Raw genomic sequence first — 23,703 nt, 5'->3', positions numbered from 1 at the left:
GTGTCAAAAGCCTTAGAGATGTCTAAGAATAGGCAGGAGATAAGTTTGTTGTCCTCTCTGGCTAGGGAAATAGAATTAAGGAAGCATAGTAGGGCAATGATAGTGCTATGCTTGGGCCTGAAACCGTGTTGAGTAGGTGTGAGCAGATTTTCTTGGAGTAAGTAGTGCATGACTAGTTTATGAATACATTTTTTGAGAATTTTGGAGAGAGGTGACAGGATAACGATAGGTCTGAATATGATGATATCAGCGGAGTTAACTCCTTATGTATAGGTAAGGTATAGAATTGTTTCCAGATAGAAGGAACTTTAGACTCAGAGACAGAGCAATTTATTAAGATAGAGACAAGGGAGAGCAAGAGCGTTGGCAGCTAGTTGAAGAAACAGAGAGGGAATGTTGTCTACAGATGCTGAGCAAGGTTTTAATTTGGAGAGCAGGGATTTGATGTAGCTGGTGGGTATAGGTTTAAGGGTGAATTTATTTGCAGAGTTTATATTGGGAGCAGATTCTATGTAATTAGGACTATTGTTTGGGTGGAAGGGTTGGGGTTAGGGTTCAGCAATTTGGATATGGTGTTGAATGTGGAGGCGGTTTCTTCTGGAGTCTTATCTGGATAAGGATTAGGGGAGTACCAGGGTGTAATATTTGATTTATTGAGTTCTAGAATTTTTTGGATTAGAGCTCAGGGCTGAGGGTGGGGGGAAGTTGTCATAGAAGTCTTTCTTGTCTTTATTAATGTGTTTTTTGGTCTGATTTCTAAGTTTTTTAAAGTTTTGCAAGTCTGCTGGGAGCTTTGTTTTTGTTCATGTTTTCCATGCTTTGTCTCTATATTTTATTAGGGTATGGGTGGTATTGGATAGCCAAGGAGAAGAATTGGACTTTACATGGACAGTACAAAGAGGAGCTAGCGAGTTAAGAATATTAAGGAAGGTGGAGTTAAAAGACTGGACTGCATCACCTAGGGGTAGTTGATTGAGGAAATTCCTGTTTACTTCAGAGAGGAGGGATTTGAAGGCTTCAGGGTGGAAGTTAATTAACTTTCAGCATGTTATGAACCTATGTGGTTTGGCGTGGTGGGGTGAGTATCTAAGCACTTTTGTAGGGGAGTGATCACTAAGGGAGTTAAAAGATTTGGAGTCGTGGTACTTGGAGGGATTGGAAACTAGCATCCAGTCTATAAGAGTACTAGTAGCTTGTGACATGTTGGTGTGTGCGGGATCACAGATAAGTTGTGTAAACCATACAAATACAAATAGCTTTATTAGTCTACATGCTTTATCTATTTCAAACAGTTGTTCAGGTGCTTGTCTATGAATGTGTTTTGTGGAACTTTACTAATTGTTCAATCCTGTTCTATGTACATGCTTTTTTGGAGCTTTTCTTCCCAAGTCTCCACTGAAAATGGGCTCTTAATGGCCCAGTGGACTATTCCGGTAAACAAATGCCAATAAATTAATCAATAAGTAATAAAATTGATAACATTCTAGCAGAGGACATCAGCTCTCTGAATGCATCAGTTTAGCCAGTGAAATGGTTGTATGTGGTTGTTGGATATAAAGGTATTGACTGTATATGCAAAGTATTCTGTTCTTTAACATTCCTCATTTATGTACTTTTTAGAAGACTGCTGGTATTGTTTTCTTCGCAATACTGACATACTGAAATTTTTTTTTTGTCTTTGTTTTGTATATAGAGGTGGGCTAAACATATAATGATGTTCTCAGTAAACACCGACTGTGAATGAAGAGAAATAAAATAAACTTCTTCACTTTTTCAGGAGCAAAACTTCAGACTAGTTACTTATATACTGTTCTTTGATGTAAGGCTAGGAAGAGCAGATTAGCATAACTTAGCATCAATAGCATTGTGTGTTAAGGTAGGGATTCAGAGATAGCTGAAATTAGCCCATTAACATCACTGTTATGCTAAGAGTCCCATATTAGCTTGATTTAGGGATGTCTTCTTGTGAGAGACTGCACTAAGACAAGCATCAGTGTAATCTGGAATTTATAGATTAGGACACTGGACTTTAACATAAGCATACTGAAGGAAGACAAAATACTTGTAATGTACCCCAAAACTAGTTTTAAAACCCACAGTAGATGGTAGCTAAGAGGACATAGAGGAAGTAGTGTATGTTGGTTTCGGATCACACTGTAAAGACATGATGCTGTCACGTTCAGCTATGGATGCAGGGCACTCTACGGGCATTGTGTACATAAGATAGGATCTGCCACACAGGACATGATAGCCCATGATCTAGTGTGAGGCATGATAGCACCAACTGGGGGTATGTTTGCAGATGATTATGGGGGTTGAATACACTTATCTAGGAAATGGTGAATGATGGCATAGCCATTCATGCAGATCCTATTGGAAACGAGGATTGCTACAGTGAAAGGAACAAGTAAGTTGCCGGTATATGAGTTTTTGGAAGGCAGCATACAGTTCTATGGGATATCTGCAGAGACAGACATATAGGCACATTCCTGCATGTGTAACCCACAGGAGACTGAGATGTTACTGTAGACTCTCTGTGCACACATCATGCACATTCTGACCAAAGGTAATGTGGACAAGGTTTTGTGTGTGGCCATAATGATAGTCTGTATCAGACAAATGGAAGGGTAACCAGTATGGTACTGCTTGCCAAGAACAAGGCATGCTGCATTACTAAGGACATATTCACCACAGGATTTCGAACACCAGTGCAGAAGCAGCTGATAGTGGTGACCCATTGTCTCTTTCTTGAGATGGGGACCAGGTACTGATACCCTTCGGTGGCTTGGATGTGAGACTTATGCTGGTCATGGCTGAATGAGTGTTTCTAGAGGCTGTATCAGGTTAGTATTAGCTTCTGCACTGTCATATTGTATAGTACACTGTATGTAATGCAAGACTTATTTGTTAGGAGTTTTCTGCATATCTGTCCTCCAGGTATCTTCAGTCTGCAAGTGTTGCACCTTGCAATACAAGTCATAAACTTATCAGTATGGTATTTATAAATTATGTCACCAGCCAGTATGCTTGCCACTACAGCAGGTCTAGGCATTTATTTTAGACCTGCCACAAGCATTTTGTTTTTTATATTTTCACAAATTCTACCGATGGCGAGACCAACACAATGGGACAGCACACGCTTGATGTCAGCAGTTCACCTGTAGCTGATATTGGTAACTTGTCCATGGCACAGTGTGATGACACAGTGTCACTGGCAACAATAATAGTGGATGGCTCACACATGAGCAACTTGTGAAGGGATGGGTGAAACAGAAGCCTTACAACATCCTTTGATTATATACCCCTCACAAACTACAGAGAAGTCCTCAACCCAAATGATATTTGTAGGCTGCACTGTCTTTGACGTGTGTGCTGCTCACAGGGAAGTGATGTAGAGTTTTGTGGGATTGCTGTACCTCCAGACCCATCTTTGACTTGGGTGCAACACTTGGCATTAAGCAACAGAAGTATGGTTCAGTGATTCGGCTACACATTGCTGCTACCAATGTCATTGTAGAGATGGTGAGTCCACCTTTGTGACCTGTGGAATGACAGCCACCATCTTCATATTGACATGGAATATAGGCACAAGGAGCAGATGGTGTTGCTCAGGTCACTGGTGGTTAAAACTGCATTCATCAGTGCATCCTTAAGGCAAATTGTGACCATCATTCAGTCTTCCTCCTTAGGCCCTGCTCTCCATGAATGTGGAACAATCAAGATATTAGATTACTGGTCACAGGCCAGGCATATGCAGTTGACAAAGACCATTCCTGACTCAGATGCATTTGGTCATAAAGTTACCGCATCTGGTCATAGTTACCACACCTGGCCACGGCGAATTTTGTGTATATGGTGACCAGCACTTTGTGGGCTCCATCCATGGGACACCTCATCAGGCTGCATGCTCCTGCTCCTGTAGTTCTATACCACTAATTTTTCCCTATAGACAGCAAAAGAGCCACATTTACTTTTGATAATTATCTGGGTTGTAGGCGTCATACATCCATTTCCCCCAACTATGGGATACCCCATTAGGATGCATGCAGATGGTTGCATTTTTCTCTACTATCTTTGTCACATACTGCATCAAGCCCCAAGACCTCAGGCCAACTTAGGACTCATTGCCAAAGTCTGCAGCTTGGCATCTACAATCTGCTGCTGGAGGATGTTATGCCTGACTGCTGACAATGTACTTCCAGACTGTGGCAACCACACCCATGTTCCATGACCATTGCTAATGCAGTACATTGCTGTCACCTATTATTGTGTCCCTTTACCTGCACAAATGATGCTGACTGAGCTCTGACCACCTCCTACCCTGTGTGGATATGACAGTGTCTAATACATATTATGGCCAGTTCATGCTTGAAGAGCATGGGTTTGATAGTGCATGTGTCATTTTATTTTATATTATTTGTAACATGGCTCACAGTTGTGGATAAGACACCACCTCTTTGACTGTGCTACAGTTTATTGTACCTGCCTCTGCCTCTCATGGGGTCCTGTTCCTCTTTTGAATACAAGCCCTGTTCTTTTTCTTCTGTGATTTTTCATGGTGTTGCAGCTGATTTTGCACATCTATGTTATGCAACATGGTGAAACTACAAATATTTGGCTGTAGGCATCAGGGGAATACAGCATTTCCTCACTGGATGCATAAAGGCAGTGGTAACATTCTACAAAAACACATTCCACCATGTCTTCTGTTTCTGCATGCACAGTGTTTTATGTCACCTCTGCCATGGCATGGGATTGTAGATGGGGTTCATCTTTCACAAGTTCATTGCACATCTGCCATCCTCGCAACACACAATTGATGTCTGTGAAATTAAAGGAGTCATCATCTGATGGCTGCTGAAAGGTCCCTGTGGCTAGGATGGCTAAAGCAAACAGAAAATTTAGTGTCTACTGGGAAAGGAAATTCATGTATCTCTCTTCATATGGGTGATATAATTCATCAACCTCTCATAGGCTATCACTTTCTACGTGGGATCAACCCACAATCTCTGGTCAGCTAAGTGATTGTAGGATAGGTATGCAGTACTGACTCTGTTGGCATGGAAGGCTACAAAGTGCAACATTACATTTACTGACTTCAAGAACACTAAAATGTGTTTCTCTGCTATAGCTACTGCTGTCATAAACATTGTAGCAATACTGTACATCAGTAATTCCTGGTGTTCAGAATAAGAAAACACTCTATTGCAGATCACCTGTTCTGTAAACCTTTTAATCACTTGATCATGTTTTCTGACATAATTTGCATAGTCACACTCCCTCATCTGCATAAAGAACCCCATTTCATATGTGACCAACTGTATGTGCTGCATACCACTCTGTTTACCCTAGCATGGTCATGCTATTTGTGTCTCTGAAACACCTCCTTCCTCTGCATTATTACTTTCCCACACTTTTTTGCAGTGCTATACAGTAATCGTCTGTAAATAGCAGCCTAGGACTTACTTTTATTTGCTAGATTCTAGTAACAAAAAGTACATGTAATCTGGTTTACTACTTGCCGTTTTAGACTATTAAAAATGTTTTGTTAAGTCTGCATTGACTTCCTCTGTGTGTGACTTTTACTGCAGTATCCCTTCACAGAGAGACTTCCTTTGTTGCAGTATTGATTCCACTTGCTTTATGGCACTTTTGTAACTATGTTTCAACTTTCTGGCAATGACTGCATCCTTTTCTGCTTTGGCTTTGACTTGTGTATCTCAGAGTCTGTGTAGTTTAAACATTCCAAGGAATAATCTTTGTGTGTATTATTAAAGTTGCATACATGATGATGAATAGCATTTAACAATTGAAAAACTCTAGTAGATTACTCTTTATAGCCAGGTGGCACAGTGGTGCAGTGGTTAGTGTTCTCAACTGACAGCAAGAGGGTCTTTGGTTCGATTCTTGGCTGGGGTGCCTTTCGTTGCAGAGTCCTCATGTTTTCCCTCTTGCTTGTCTTGTGTATTCAAATTAGATGATGAGACTTGGGTGTTTAAGATGTTTATTACACACAAACACATCAAGATGCATGACTGGAACATAAAGCTTAAATGAACTAGCTGACTGACTGCTATACACATACATGTTTTCACTCTGGCTGCTCACACAAAATGGCACTCTGCTTGCATGTCCCCAGTACTTATATGCATGTGCTCATGAACTATAGTGGCTTTAAAGGTACAACAAACACACTGTGATCTACATCTTCCCTCATTGATAATTTTGTCATTCAAATGAAAAATGGCAATCAAATACACACAAGAAGTATATAAACACACAAACAATAGCAATCATGTCCAGGTTGCCCTGTATCTAGGATTAGGTCTTGAGATACGACCTGACCTCATTATATAATAATCAGTATTGGGTTTAGCAAAATGGACAGTTAATGAAAAATGCTCTTCATTTGGAACAGGAACAGAAGATGAATTGATCTCTGGAACAGGAACCATCGATAGCATATTCTGAGAATTCGAGTCTCATTTACAGACAAGATGCTGTAACACTGGCTCAGACACCGGCAATAAATGTTTCTGATTCCACCTAAATTCCATTCCTTGTGACTCAATGATGTACAATCTCAGATGTTCATCGTGTTTCACTGTTGCAGACGACATTTTGTAGTTAAAGCGCCTACCGAAGTAATGAAAAGCAAAATCGTACCTGCATTTAATTGTACGTTGATTGAATCTAGCACAAAACTGACAACTAGCTACGTCGTGGTCAGGGCCTAAGCAAGGAATACAGTAAAAATGAAAATCCTTATGAGGTATTTGCTTCCCACATGAAATACAATTATTAACTTTTTCTGACATCGGAGTGGAGCAAGAAAAACGTTTCCCCAACGGGGTACTTAGCTTTGAGTGGAGAATAAAGTCTTCAGACTGAAGTATATCAGGAAAAAATTGTCAGGAGTCAGCCGACCGGCACTTGCGAACTGCTATCACCGCACGGCAAGAAAGACTGGAGAAGATGGCGCCGACTGTCAGCTTTGTACTCCTGGCGCTTTGACGTCAAGGAGCATGGTTGAACAGCTGACGCCGGACCCAGACTTTGGGATTCTGGCCGACCGAGGGCTGCCTGCCAGCAGGGGAGAACCCTACAGTCATGACTGCAACAGTGAAGACACTCAGACATCTACATTTATGGTAGGTGTACACAACTGTACTTTCCACACAGATGTTTCACAAGTCCTACTTGATCAAAAACTTTTGCTCTCTGCATCTTCACTATCTCTCCTTTTTTTAATGGTTTGAGAGGTTTGCTGGTTTTGTCATAATGGAATTTCTATGACAAATGCTTTTTCATGAGTTGAGTTTTTACTGCTTTGTTGTTTTTAGCACTTGGAATCCTCAAATTCTTACTGATTGATAGTGTAGTTCTGGTTTGTCTCCACAGCAATCTCTGAGCAGGTGAACCAAAAAAATTGTCTCGAGGGATGTTTCTGAGGTTAACCAAACTGGGAAAAATATCAGTTTTGTCTCTTCTGGATTTTTCCAACAACTGTTTCACACTTTGAACTGCATGTTGAACCAAGTCATTAGGATATTCAGGACTACTAGTAACATGAACAAAGTCCCATGGCTCTGCAAATCTTTTGAACTACTAACTTGTTAACTGTCCACCATTGTCTGAAACTACTTTGTGCGGACTACCACAGACAGAAAAATGTCTTTTCAATTTCATAATGACAGTACTGGAAGTTAGGTTAGGAAGCAAGTCAATCTCAAACCAATTTGAATAAGAGTCTACTAATACCAAATAATGTTGACCATTCTATTTGAAAATATCTCTGGCTGTTGGTGACCAAGGTAGTTCAGGAATCTGGTTCAGCTGAAGTGGTTTGTTTTGTTGCTGTGGTTTAGTACTTTTACAAAATGAACAAGCTGAGATTTCCTTCTCAATATCTTTCAACATAGAAGGCCAAAAATACTAGTCCTCTTGCCCTTTTTTTGGTAGAATCAGTTCCTGGGTCACCTCAATACAAGATTTTAATATACTCTTGTTGCAAAGATTTTGGAATTACCACTTTTGGACCTTTCATGATGATACTATTTCCATCAAACTCTTGTCTCAAGGAAAATACAGCTGCATATCTAGTGGTAAACAAAACTGTTTTGCTGGCCATCTGTGCCTGATAAAATGGTTCAGCTTCTGGAGAACTGAATCAGAAGCTGTGTGATTTCTAAGCTCATCAAGACACGTGGACGAAAAATTTCTCACTTCCATAACTTCAAAATTAGCTTTTTCATTGTCATGCTGGTAATTGGTTTGCTTGGGTAATCTGAATAAAGTATCAGCAAGCTAAATATATTTGCCTTTTCTGTAAATCATATTGAAATTATAATTTTGCAGTTTTAACATCAGGCATTGCAATCTAGCTGGAGCTGTGTGCATTGGTTTTCTCAAAATAGTAACCAGAGGTTGGCAGTCACTTTCAGTCTGGATAGGTTGGCCATAAATATAATCATTGAACTTTGAACATGAAAACAATATTGCCAAAAGCTCTTTTTTCAATTTGGGCATACTGCATCTCAGTTTGAGTTAGAGTTCTAGATACATTGACTACTGGTCTGCCCTGTTGAAGAATTACTGCACTGAGACCATATTTTGAAGTATCACAGGAAAGATTAACAGGCTTGTGAACATCATAATATCTCAAATTGGGTGGACTGGCAATTTTCTGTTTCAGGACATCAAATGCTGTCTGATGGTGTTCCAACCAGGATCAAGTTCCATTTTTGCATGTCAGCTCTTGTAGTAGTGCTGAAAGCTAACTTAAATCAGGAATGAATTTGCCTAAATAGCTGACCATGCTAAGAAAACATTGTAAAGATGTGGCATTGTCTGGAGCTGGCATCTCAAGAATTGTAGCTTGCTTGGACGGATCTAGTTGCAAACCTGAACTGGTAAATAAATGACCCACATAAGTAACTTATTTTAGACTGAATTTACATTTCTGAGGATTTAGTTTGATTCATGAGCATGATCTAGAACTTTTCTGAGATTTCTATCATGTTCATCTTCACCATTGTCTCCTACAAGAATATCTACTATAAAAACACATGGATAACCAGAAAAAAATGTACTCCATCACACATTGGAAGACTTTACTGGCAAAATCTATCCCAAATGGCATTCTCAAAAATCTGCACCTTCCAAATTGTGTACTGAAAGTGGTTATTCAAGGAAGCTTTTCGATCAAGTAAAATCTGCCAAAATTAGCTTTTTGCATCTAAGACAGAAAAAACAGTGGCATTTGGCATGGGAACAGCAAATTCTTCAGCTGTATGCATTGGATGATGAAATCATTTCAGTGCTTTGTTCAAATCTCTTGGATCCATACATATTCAAATGTCATCTGAGCTTTTCTTATGAGCTACTAACATGGAGGATACCCATTCAGTAAGATCTTCTACGTGAAAAATTACTCCTAAATGTGCCGTTCTGTCTAGCTCTGCTTTTACTTTGCCGTGCATTGCTACTGGAACCTTCCATGCTGGTCTGACAGCTGTGCTTACCTAATGGTCTAACTTCATGGAGTACAAAACTAGGAGTTTGCTAAGCCCATCTTTAAACATATCTGCATATTCAGAAAAAATATTCTGTGTGAAACCTTTGATGTTTACATGGTGGACTTCCTTATTAAATGAAATCTGTCCCATTTTCAAACTATCTTTGAGGCCTAATAATGACTGCAACGTGTCTTTTGACTATGTAAAACTGCAAGTCATGGCTGCTCCCAGCAGAAATAGCATGGAGACACTACTGAGCCTTCAGTTTGAATCTCTTCACCACCTAAACAACAAGCTTTGCATACTTTGCCAAATCAAGTTTTTTACCAGCTTTTACCTTAGCAAATATTTCTGCTGACATAACATTGTACTTTGTACCAGTATAAGCTTTGAGCTCTGCAGGTCTCCCATTAATCAGTAAAGTACTAAATACTTTACTCTTTGCCAACAAATCTACTACAATGACCTTTTCCTCAAGCACAGAGACACACTATGAACATAGAAAAATAAGGTTGCAGCTTTCTACTTGATCAACTTGCTTCTTGGAATGCTCTCTCTTAATAAAAGAATGTGCCACTTTAGATTTACAAAGCTTTCTGAAATTATTCCACTTTTTACATATGTGGCATTGCTGACCAAAAGCTAAGCACTTTTCTCATTTAGGTTCGTGATTGCCTCCACAATTACGACAGTTAACTATGAGGTTTACCATGGGTTTTCCTGCGTGTGCCCTGGGTTTTACAAAAAGCTGCCCAGAGTTTCATTGTGGCAGTCATACCCTTTGGCCTATGCCTCTTAACCTTGTGCTGCACAATATCAACATTTGTGCTGGAAGAAGCTGCAAGCATGCTCTTCTCATTCATAAGCATATTCGTGTGCTTTTCTGTAAGCTCATGTATCTGACAAATCTCTATGGATTTGCTTAAAGTTAAATCACTGGCTCAAAGCAAAATCTTTCTCACTGCATCGTTATTAACAACACACGCAAGCTTGTCTTTTATTAGCTCATCTCTCAGATCACCAAATCTGCACATGTTTGCCTTGTTTCTCAAGTCACTTATATACGCTGCAAAAGTTTTACCAAGGCTTTGATGTCTTGTGTAAAATATGTGCCTTTCCATTATAAAATTCATTTGAGGATTGCATATTTCTCTAAACTAACATTTTAAGCACTCAGGATCTTCCTACATTTCAGTCTGCACCACAACATGGCAGTTTTCACCCTCCTCTGCATAAACAGCAGGTGTCTACACAAATGAATGTTCTCTCTCAATGGCTTATGATCCAGCTAAATTGTGCAGAATAAATGCTTTTGTGCATACATTTTTATCAGAAAAAGCAGCCTGTATGAAAATTGATATTCTTCCTCGAACACACTCCAATTTTCAGCAATATTATTATCAAACATAAGCCGAACAGGTCTGTGAAATCCCTCTGCCATGCCAAATAAGTGTCAAACACATTCCAGGTACTTGTAATTATATTCATCTGCACAGCATAAGTGTCAAACACATACCAGGTACTTGTAATTATATTCAACTGCACAACAGACTCTGTGAAATAACTGCACTCTTTGAATAGACTGTACTGTAATACTGCACACACTGCCAACACTTTACACACTTCAAATACTTTGAATAGCTTTAGTTAATGTGAAAAAGTAGTAAATTCCGAAAAATAGTTGTTTTCTCTTTTTCGAACATTTTATATGATTTGGATATTATTTCAAATGTTTTCATAATTATTTCAAGTACTTTTTTCGATATGTCGCAATGTTGAACATTTTGTTTATTCAGTAATTGGTTTGGAATGCTTCGCTTTATATTTATTGAGGGAAAAATCATTTAAATGAGTTTAAGAACCTGGAAATATTTTCTGACTTGTTTGAGTTGTTTGCGAGTCATTTGAGCCACTCTTATATATTCCTCCATTACTGTGTGCCTCATGGTTTTAAGAAATTTTGACTTCAAATCACATTCTGACACCATGTCACTCGTCTTGTGTATTCAAATAAGATGATGAGGCTTGGATGTCCGCTCAAGATATTTATTACACACACACACACCAGGATGGATGACTGAAATATACAACTTAAATGACATACATACATGCTTTCACTCCAGCTGCTTTCACAAAATGACACTGTGCTTGCACATGCTCAGTACTTTTTATGCACTTGACCATGAACTATAGTGGCTTTAAAGGTACAACACGCATGTTATGATCTACACTCCCTGTGTTCGAGTGGGTTTCCTCAGGGTGTTCCTGTTTCCTCCCACATTGTCAAGACATGTTGCAGGTGGATAAGACATTCTAAATTGGCCTTAGGTGTGAGTGTGTGCATGAGTGTGCTTTCTGAACAAGGTTGGTCAATGGGCTGGCAACTCGACAATGTATAACTCCACTGCCACTTGTTCTGCAGACTGATGATCCACCATGGTGATCCTCAATGGGTATAGCTGAAAGGAGAATAAAATGACTAGTCACAGATAATAATTAAACTAAAGCAGGCAGCAGCACAAGACCTATAAAAACCTATTACATTTTGTCTGTTTTTAGCAACTAAAAATTGAAACCTAGAAAGAATTTTAAATAGAACATAAGAAATTGTCAAAACAAAATTTGGTTGATCATAGATCCACATGAAGAGTCCTACTTGTTGCAGTGGGTTGTGGCATTGGGTGCTCAACTGATGATTGAGGAGTTTGATTCTGATTGATAGTGGTATGGAGAACCAGTGCCTTTTATTATATTGCAAGATAGGGATATGATCTCAAGCAGTCTAGAATTGTCCCAGTATTAGGAGATGTTTTAGTAGGTGGGAGTCCCACAGTACCAGGGCAGGGCTGGAGTCTGGTCATCATTAGCTTTCACCTCCTTGCAGTGCTAAAAAAAAAATGAAGACAATTTTGCTTCAGACTAATTCTAATGATCTATTATGAATGCTAGATGCTAAAAGTTGTGCCAACATTATGTTGTAATTTTTTATCCAAATTGCCACTTCAAAGTTTCTATAAACTCCTAACATCTGATTACTATCCATACTATATAGGGATCCCGGAAGTTTTCCACCACTGTTTAGGAGGTTATATTGCCCACGTTGAGAACCACTGATTTAAGCAAAAGTAACTCGCATTTAAGTTACTCATTTCTAAAAAAAAAAGTAATATATTGCAGTTACTAGTTACTGTTTTGGAGAAAGTAACTAGTTATATTGCTAGTTAATAGAAATTGTAATATGTTACATATGGTAATATATTACTCCCATTACTGCAAAGGATTGTCAGCTAGAAAGAGTTAATGTCCTCAAACATTTAGGTATTACCATTAACCAAGGACAAAAATTTGGAGAACATGTAAAATGTGTACTCAAAACAAATAAAAAGCTAGGAGTGCTACACAGAATGGTGTCTTTCTTTACAGATCGAGCTTGAATCATTCTAACATTTGTCTACATATTTCCAGGTTTATGCATCTATTACTCATGGTATCCTTCTGTCCTCTCAAGTTTCAAAACTTGTAAAAGGTAATAAATATATCTTCAAATTTTCTAAATCTTCATTGAAAATCTCCCTAGTGTGCATCATTGGATTCAACTAATATCTCATCTGAAAGCAAGTTGGAAGAGCCCACATTGTAAAACCAAAGTGTCCTGCTGTATAATCACATGATGCACTTTGTCCCACTACCTTCAGCCAAAATAAATACATTTAACTTAGTCTGTATGAACAAAGGCAACCTTGAAGATTCAGCCTTTTTAAGGTGGTATCAAAAATTGGAAAAGTATTGCTTCTACAGTATAAATCAAAATGCCTCACAGCAGTATCCTATCTATTGTTAGTTGGGAATATAGCTAAACATGGATGTCACATACACTATGATATTGACTTCCATTGTGTTTATGTATGTATTATGCCTTAGTATGGTCCTGTCTATTGTTAGTTGGGAATGTAGCTAACATGGATGTCACGTATGCTGCGATACTGACTTCCATTGTGTTTATGTATTATGCCTTAGTATGGTTTATTTCTTGTCCCTTGCTAAATGATAGAATTTAAAAATGACTAAGCAATGCTGTTATATCAACTGATATTATACAGAATTATAACACTGACCATACAAGTTTAATTGTAGTTTAAAATATCAAACAAAAAATCTTAGATAAATTCTTACAAATGTTTGTGGAACACAAGCACAGTATTACCCCTATTATAGATTGCTTCTCATCCATAATTAAAAGGAAAATAATACTAAAAGTTGTTTAGCCAGATTATATACTATGGTTTTAATTAATCGTCACAAACATCAAGCCAAAACATTGAAACTACTCAGAGCAATGTGATTTACATGAAGCAAATGACAAGAAAACTGATTTTAAGATTAGTTAGTCAAATGTTTGTTATTTTTTTGAAAAGTTTTACATGGAAATATACCTTAAGAATTATTACATTTAAATTAGTCCTCATATACAAAGGCAACCATGGAGACTCAGCCTTTCCAAAGTAGGAACAAAACTGTCAAATACGTTTCCATATTGTACCAGGGAAAAGTGCTTGTAGAGTGGAAATTAATGCACGTGAGTGTGTGCACAAACACACACACACACACACACACACACACACACACACACACACACACACACACACACACACACACACACACACACATATGCAAGCAGTGCTGAAATGTTTATTATAAATGAAAGTCTTGACATTATTACCTACTCTCATAAAAACATGAATTTGACCATTTCTCATGCCAAGGACAGTATTTAGTGAACTCAACATTTGACATGGAGAATGGTACCCATATATGTCTGTGTGTGTGTGTTGGGGGCATAATGTATAGATTTTTTTTTCAACCAATATCATCGTATAAAGAGAACATAAAGGCTCCCATTCCTTAACAAGTTAAAATCCTTTATAAAACTGGGTGGCATTTTTCCAGTACACGTAAGTATAACCCCCAAAAATAATGGTTATAATTTTTACAGCAGGTGCTTGAGAATATAATGGAATAGTCTGTATGGATATGGGGAATATCAAACTACCACCTTTTGGCCCGTGTATTTTTCCAGAACGCCTAACATTGGTAAGAATGAAGTAAGAGTGGTAGAATATGCTGACCTAGGCAATAAATTCTCTTGCACAGAAAGTCTGAAGTAATGCTTCAAGGATAACCAATTATATTTTTAGGCGTGTTTCTTCTGAGAAATCATTGGTGCTACTTCCATTACCTAAATCTTTATTTATATTGAAACTAAAATCAAAACTTTAAGTTATCGTTATAAGCTAAGCAATTGAAACCTCTGTTATCTGTTATACAGGAGATCTGAAAGAATGAAGTCTGAAACTCAAATGTCTGCCATTATTTTGTAACTTCAATCCTCAGTGATTTTCCAGAAACCCATAAATTTTATGAGGATCAGACCAAAAATATGAGGGAACTCTATGGGTATTTTGTAAAAATCTGGACAGTTGGGAGATATAAGAACAATAGTGCCTGGGACTCATTGAAAGAGGTGATATCTTAAGCTTGGTGAAAGAATTGGTGACTGGTGCTTATGTAAATTGAAGAAAACTTAAAGTCGAATTGTTTCATATTTGTCCTTTTAACATGGCAAGACTCATGTAGGCAAACATTCTTATTTCCATATGTGAGCCTACCTATCAACTGTCCATATTTGCGTAGAATGTCCAGATTTTTCCTCATATTTTTGGTCTGTTCCTCATAATTTTTTTGGTTTTTCTGTCAAATGATTTGCAAATCATTGAAGATGGAAGTCAGAAAATAATGACAGGCATTTGAGTTTCAGATTTCATACCCTTCAGAAAATTCATGCTAATGGAAAACTTGATACTCTATCAACTTTTTAAGCTTATAAGAGCAATATTTAAAAAGTGTCCCTATTTTTGGGCCTTTGTGTCCCCATTATTTATAGCTTTGTCCAGATTTTTTGCTGTAAGAGGTTGAGAGGTATGTACATGAGCTATGAATTTAGTTCTTGTTAAATGCTTTCCTGTACTTCATATACTGTCCTTGGAATAGAACTTCGGTCTAAGGATGTGTCTCATTTTTGGAATGTGTTGCCTCACCACACTAGGACCTACTGTCAGACAATAACTATACAGAACTTTTCTCTTCAAATTTTAGGTTAGCCATATAAGGTAAATGAAATTATGTGGCAGGAAAACACTACAGCAATTATCAGTTAGCAGCATCCTGTATTTTTCACCCTTTTTAATATAAACACTCAGTACTGACAACGCTTAGGCTGCTAGAGATTTTGGACCTCCATGTGTAAAAGAAGGCCTAGCAATGTGAAAAGCAGAGAAATGTACAGCCTTCCTTAGAAAGATACAGTATGAAGATGAAAGCAATGTTTTGTGTCTAACATAACGGAGAACTGTTGCATAGTAAGTCAAGGCAAACACACACTTCAACAAATTTTTTAATAACTCAGAAGAACATAGGATAGATGCAGTGGTGAAGAAAACCTTTCCTATTTTGCACAGTGACTTAGGTAGGGCACTGAAGGTATGTGTTTTAGATCAATGTTTGATATCATCCAGTTCATAGCAATCAGTCAATGAGTATGGATTTGCCCTGGGAGCAGGAATAAACTGTGAGTATCTTAATACCTACCATTCGCCTGACATTCTGAAGTTATTTCTGCAAATGTTTTGAGTTCTTTACTGATGTAGTGTTAGATCAGCAAAACTGTTTTAATGGGGGACGGATTCCACTGGATTGCCTGTTAGAAAGATCTTCCAAATTATAGGCAGAGTTTGGTTAGTTAAGATTATTACCAGTGCAGGTTTATAAAGGACATTCATGGTCAACTCAGACTTGGAGCTAAAGCTCCTACTAGTATCTAACTGCTGAAGTATGTCTATTACTCTTGAAAAGTTCTACTCCTCTCTAATGCAGAACAATGATTCTATTTTTATATATTTGACCTTGAAAGTTATACAGCCGCAGTTTCAATACTTTTTCAAATTCATTGTTGCATAATGTGCCTTGCTTTGTGTAAATTGAATAGGCTTATTTGCCAGGCAATGAATTTTAAACAGAAAATGTGAAGCAGTCTTGTTCCATCCCTTATTTTTTCTGTTGAGTTTTATTCTTTACAGATTATTTTGGCTATAATTCTACACATTTCTGTCATTCCACATCTGCGCTCATATATCTGCTGCATGAAACAGCAGTATCTCATTACAGTCCTTGTGCTGCCTTTATTTACGTTTTTTAATCAGACAGCATCTTTTTTAGTTTCCTTTGTTTTGCAAAATATTTTTATTTATCTTGCATAGACATGTCAAAAGTTGCAACTAAAACACAGTGTGTATGATCTTTCCATAGAGTAACAGAATACTGAAGGAAATAATGTTAAAATAGGTTATATCACCACCTGCATTCTCAAAGTACAGACCTCTAGAATAGAAATGTACTGGTGTTTAGATTACATGATCTTTTGTAACTGAACTCCTCTGTAATGCTGCTGGCTTTAAAATAAAGGTTCATTTCATTTTCTGTTCACATTGTACTTTATTTTGGAAAACTCCCTAGTATATCCCCATTTCTCTGCTTCGTACTTTTCTGTTGGGATTTCAGAGACAATGCTTCAACTCACTTCTCTGTTGGCCAGCTTTCATTTGGCTCAGTAAGGAAGTATTCTGAAAATGCTTAAAGCTCTGGTCTTGTTATATAAAAGGGTTACACTTCACTGCATCACTACTGATGAGGTATTGCCTGCTTCATGTCTTGGGTATCACATTAATTGAAGAAGAACATGTTTTCTAAATTTGAACAAACGGCTTTACCTTCAGTAAGTTAAGTTAACTGTGTAATAACATAAAAGCTACAATGCTTGTTCTTGGTGGCTTCTACATGTAGTAACATACTTCCATTGATAACTTATACTAAATAGCCCTATTGATTTAGATATGTAGATTCAATCAATCAGCCACACAATGAGTCAGTCAAGCAATCAGACATTGGATTTCCTAGACACAGGCACTTTAGAGGCAAATTAAAACAAATATATAGAGTAATGACAATTCTAGCAGGATATCCAAAAGTTAAAATCACAGTTTCAATCAGTACATTGTATGGTAAAAGGCTTCTGAGAACAAAAAAGATTATCGTAAAACTGGCCTATGAAAAACAGTCCTGTAGCTGATAGGGTGCTCAATTCCAGAAGAGTGAAGGAAGGTATAAAAAGGCATGATGTCAGCAAGTGACAAGATGTATCATGGTAAACATTAGCAGCCCTTAAACAGCTAGGCAGTGAGTGAACTGATTGGTGTGGTGTTAGCAGTTCTTTAAAAAAGGACTGTCAGGCCACGTGTCATAAGGGTAAACTATGTTAGCTGCTCTCTCTTATATACCAACATCCAGTCTATCTGCAACTATTAAAAAATAGTAAGAGGTCATCCTAGTAGGAGGAATCCATCTGTAGTCTAGCCAGCTCTCCCGACACACATCAGAAATAGCCCCTGCTGCATTTCCTCGGTTTGTTTGAATGGAATGGTTATTGTCACATCAGATAAATAGGCCCTTTATAATTTGTAGCTCCAGACTCATAAGACCTGTAATCCAGCATTGCCAGGTAGTGCCATATCTGCCTTACACCTCCGGAGTCCAGGTTTATTCGTGACCTCTATACTATATATATGGAGTTTTGCACATTTCCCTGTATCTGCATTTTTTTTTTCTCCTGTAGGGCTCAGGGTTCCTCCCACATCTGTAAAACATGCTGGTTGATTGGCTACTGTAAATTGTCCATCTACATTGTATTTACCATTGGCTTTCTATCTTGGTTAATGGATGAATGTGGCTTAAGAAGCAACACTTCACTTACCCAACTGACACACACATAAAGTTAAAAGAAATAAAATTAAAAAAAATAAAAAACATGGAAGCCCAGATTTTAAACTTGTTCTTAGTAGGCTGATTTTTACCTATATGGATGAGATAGGTTCATTGATGTAACACATTAGAGTTAGTCCAGATGAAAGGATACCAGGGCATGAATGACCACCGAGGGATCCTCAGAACTTCAACTTCATCTTCTACTTAATAACATAAATAATGTAACCATGAATACAGACCAAATAAAACAATAGAGGAATCCCCAGACATGACATTGCAGTAGTCTAAACTGGAGGAAATATGGACATGAAAAACTTAGTGAAGACATGCTGGAGAAATGAGATGTTTAATTAGGGTGATGTTCCTGAGGTGGTAACAATGACATGACTGGTTGTCATTTGGCCATTAAGGGCTGGTGTTTTCTGAATTATGATGCTCAGATTATATATCCTTGACATGAATTCCAGTACGTCTGAACAGCAGATAATGGAGGAAAAGACTGTAACAGGAGAAACACTCAATATGGCAGCAATAGTTTTGTCTACCATCTGTGAAGTGTTGAGCCTCAAGCAGTTATCAACCATACAGTCCAGGATGTATTACAAGTCTTCAGCTAAGATGTTTATGTAAGACACAGAGTTCTAGGGATAGTAGAGTTAAAGCTGCGAGTCATTAGCATAACAACAGTAGCATAATCCTGTCGTTTGAATAATGTCTCCATGTGGCAGCACATAAACAGCGGTAAAGGACTCAGAATTGAACTTTGTGGAAAGCTACAGGCAGCTGGGTAGGAGGCAGAGAAATTTACCCATGGTATTACTCTGTGGATTCACCTGGAGAGGTAGGAGCCAACCAGTTGAGGAGGACACATAACATGTCAGAGTCACTCCAAGAGAATCCCATGTCCAATGTATCACAGGCTGATGAGATAGAAAAGGATCAGAAAGCAGTAATGTTACTGGAATTTAATCACTGGAAGATTATTACAGACTCTGGTAAAGGCTGTTTCTGGACTGTGTCTTGAGAAAAAAGCCAGAATGGAATGTACTGTACTTGCTTTTTACAAACTGTCTCGCTATGTTAAAGGAGTTTGACATAACGAGACAGCTTTAAAAAAAGCAACGGAGAATCTCTGTTGCTTTTTTTAAAGCTGTCTCGCTATGTTAAACTCGTTTAACATAGCAAGACAGTATGAAGCAATGGAGATCTTGCGTTCTCCGTTGCTTAAAAAAAGAGTTATAGTAATGGAAAAAGTCCAGGCGACCGGACCTTTTTCCATTACTATAACTGATTTACAACGTGCACGCTGACCAATCAGCGTGCACGTTTTTGAATATTAATGGGAGGTCATTGTGTAATAACTCATTATAGATAGTTAATATGAATACATAATACATCAAGGATGGATGCATCTCATTAGATCCTGTTTAATATGAATACATAATACATCAAGGATGGATGCATCTCATTACATCCTGTTTAATATGAATACATAATACATCAAGGATGGATGCATCTCATTAGATCCTGTTATGTGCCTAAAGGCACAGCAAGCATAAAATCCAACCTAAATGAGGCCAACCTGGCAACAAAGAACTGAGCAACCAGTTCACACTCCTTAGAGTGAAGGATTTCTAAGTGGGTGGGCATATTTGAATGCACAAACTCCCAAACACCTGGAAAAGAGTTGCCATTCAGTTTGCTGCTTTATATAACAACTGGGGCATCTGCACAGACTTCTTTATGATTGATCCTTACCTGGCAATAAAACTAGTGATTATCCAGGGCAAGCTTGTTCTCTAGTAAGTGTGAGTAATACCACCTGTGTTCCTGTCTTCACCTGTCTCTCCTGAGGTAATGCTACCCCTGATCCATCCTGGGTTCACAAGGCCTGAATGGTTGAGGGTTGGTATAATGGTCAAGGTGTTTACCTCAAGACAGATGTTACTGGGTTTGATTCTCACCTCTGAAAGGAAAATTAGCTAGGCTTAAAATGACACATAATAGCAATTAGCCTTGTACTTGCCTATAAGCATAAGTGAACTTGGCATACCTGACAAGGGGCCAAGGTGTCCAGAGTGGCCATATGTACCCAACTGCATGCCATAGCTACCTCCTAGATATCACTGGCACTGTAGTTCCACCACTGATTCTAGAACTTGTCTTCTGGTGGAGCAGCACCAGGTAAACAGCAGCACAATAAAAATGTTGAAATCCAAGTCCAAGCAGCAGTGTGTCAACAAAATAACCAAAAGTCTATACAGAGAATCCAGCTGCAGTAGTGGAAAAACACAGATGTCACCATGGTAATGATGTTTCAGAGACTGAAACTTGATTTCACAATTGCCATCAACTAGTTCTTCAGTGAGACTGAGAGTATATTATGCAGAATACTACCAGTACCCTGCAACCTAGGCATGGATTCTGTCTGTGTCTTCCATTGGAAAGTAGGGGAAGAGACAAGGACTTGACTGTTACATCCTCTAATTACAGCCTCTGTCTTTATGAGGCTGAACCTTTACTGCTTGCTCATCCCAGACAGTCCACAAGGACATCAAGAGTTAACATCTTCTCCTGTGCATACGAAAAATATACTGCAAACAGCAGAGGAACCAAGAACAATCCCTGATAAACCTTACAGCACATGAGGCACCTCAACAACATGCTTATTCTGGAGACATTCCTTTGTGAGTGTCCCAAGAGGTAAGAAGGTGAAATCAGTCAGGGATTGCAGCATGGAGACTACTGTAATTCTGAAGGTACCGAATCAAAATTCTCAAGTTACAGCTGAGAGGTCAGGGAGGACAAGACTGAAAGAACTGACAATGAATTGTAATTCCTCACCCATAGACGGTCATTTATAACCAATGTCTTTTGTCTCTCTTTTAACCACCACATTGCCACTCTGGTCAGAAAGTCCTTCTATCTGGCACATCTCATTATAAGGGTTTTGCATCCAGGAAGAAAGAGGTCATTGTCTCCCTCTACTCTTCCCTCATTAGGCCAATCATCGAGTACAATGCCCCATTTGGCACATACCTCACTAGACACCTGCAACAACTGGAGGTGCCACAAAAGTACCTCACAAAGAGGATCCTAAGCCTTAAATACTTGTCCTATATAGACAGACTCAGAAAAATCCAACTATTCTCTGTCTTATACCACCTACTTAGAGGCAATCTCTGCTTGACTTACAAAGCCATGTCTGACCCAGCTCTGTTAGAAATGCTACATCTAAAGAAATCCCAATCTCTCTGCACCACATGCTCCAGAAACCTCAACCTCATTACCACAATCAACAGAACATGCTGGAGGGACAGGTTCATAACCCAGAGACTGCCCATGCTATGGAATAGACTTCCCATACATGTCAAGCAGAGCACCTCACTGGCCATCTTCAAGAATAATCTTGATAAGTGGATGGGAAATAAATAATTCACCCCAGGGATCACTCCTTTGGCTTTACTCGACAGAAGCACTGGGAACTAAGGTTGGATGGCATGATGCCAGGGTAATCCTATGGGCTAGGCTTGTAAAGGCTTTAGGGCCAATAGCCTAGTACACTCCAATGAACATATGTGATGACCAGTTGTGTGCTGTGATGGCTCATGACATTGGAGTGATAGTGATCATCAACTTCATTATATTATGTTGCATTACTTTAGCTTAACAGAGTCAACATTTCCATCTAATTTGCCTTTTAAATGCATTTATAATTCAGTATTTCTTCCATCCCTATTTTCCTATCATCTTTCTACATCTGTTCCATCCAGTCCTGAATGTTCTTGTTTATTCTTTCATCTTTATCCATCATAGTAGTCCAGTTCTATGGGTCTGGTGCTCATTTTCTGAATTAACACTTCCAGAGACCCAGGGAATACTCAGTCCCTAAAATATGCTGCTTTTCCCCCCTTTCCCATCATTTTCATACAAGATATCTCCTTCATGTTTCCATGACATGATGCTGTACACTACCGTCATGTTTCCTATAACTCCTTGTGTGTGTGTGTGTGTGTGTGTGTGTGTGTGTGTGTGTGTGTCTGTGTTTGTTGGGAGAGAGAGTAATTTCTTTTCCTCCTCATGCTTGACAACCATTCAGCCTCTCTTCAATTGGATATACATTGTCTGAGAGAGTCTGTCATCCAGGCAGCCATAAGGGTGCTTCATGTTCAAGCTTGTATCCCACCAATGAGACCTTTTTCCATTTTTATTGCTCAAGTGATGATATGTGCACCTGCATCATTGTATGGGGTTATGCACCAAGTCGGCTAATGCATGCTGCCTACCTCATGTGCCAGCAGGGGCTACTTGGACAATTGTGCTCCCTCCATCAAAGCACTAGCTCCTCACATCATGACAGGTCTCCAGTCTTCAGATGAGGGCCTGTCATAACAGCAGCAGTGGGAGCAGATGAGACCCACTGTTCTTTACCTCTAGGATGTGCATTCCAGTTCCCCCTGACTGCATCATCAAGTGCCTGAGCTACTAGCCAAATTCTAGTTGCCTGGACTGTTGTCAGGGTTTTATCCCTATATGCAGTATGTCTTCCATAACTCTTCTGGTCTCTGATGAGAAGAACTCTAATGCTGCTAGTTTACAGTCATATCCTTACAACACTGTTTCAAAAATCTTCCTCAAGGCTTTCACATGCCCTTGTTTTAGCCCCTTTGTGTCCTTTTTCTTGCATGGTCTCCAGAACTATAGATAGTATTCATACTGTGGGCTGATCAGCATCTTGTAGTGTGGAAGAACTACCTCTTTTCCTTTGGCGTGTATCACCGATGATGCACCCTAGCTTTCTCTATTCTTTTACTGCTGCCCTCCTCCTCTACTTCTAGCAGTCCGTCCCCAAGGAGGTCACACCTACAGATCACTTTACTACTCCTTATGTGTCACTTCCACTCCACAACTGATAGTTCATACAAAGATTGCTGTGACCTTTGTTCAGAACTGTGTCATTTAGAAAGGTTTCAATTTGAATGTGAATCATTTTCTCAATGACCTTATCTGTAACAGAAAGCCTAGATATGGAGTTGAAATTCTCCACTGTTGTGGATTCACAGAGAGACTTCTTAAGGGTGTTGCAACAGTAGTCTTCTTATGTGAAACACTTTTATTTAAACAAGAATGTATGATGTAGAAAGCCACTAGGCCAAGGATATTCAGGCTTGACTGAGCTTGAGACACTCATGACCAGTCTATAATAGGAAGAGTCATAACAAGCCTCATGACTTTTTTGTGGTCAGCATACTGCAACTTAGGCCAGGACCAGTGAACTCAGCATCACTGTGATGCCCATTGGAGGCCATCT

At 38.7% G+C, this 23,703-nt stretch overlaps 1 protein-coding gene across 1 annotated transcript in view; it reads left to right on the top strand.

The window, feature by feature from the left end:
• Window positions 1–18,284, top strand: part of LOC122790641 (whirlin-like) — a 52,421-nt gene extending 34,137 nt beyond the window's left edge. Inside the window, exon 5 of the mRNA XM_044058166.1 lies at window positions 18,161–18,284. Within this exon, the coding sequence (XP_043914101.1) occupies window positions 18,161–18,284 (124 nt within the window). The remainder of the gene's footprint in view (window positions 1–18,160) is intronic.
• The last annotated feature ends 5,419 nt before the right edge of the window (window positions 18,285–23,703 follow it).

Source organism: Protopterus annectens, chromosome 16.part0 (assembly GCF_019279795.1).
Source record: "Protopterus annectens isolate FY-2018-M chromosome 16.part0, PAN1.0, whole genome shotgun sequence".
NCBI lineage: Eukaryota > Metazoa > Chordata > Ceratodontiformes > Protopteridae > Protopterus > Protopterus annectens.
Note: the sequence above shows the minus strand (reverse complement) of the source record. Positions and strands in the feature narration are given on the sequence as shown.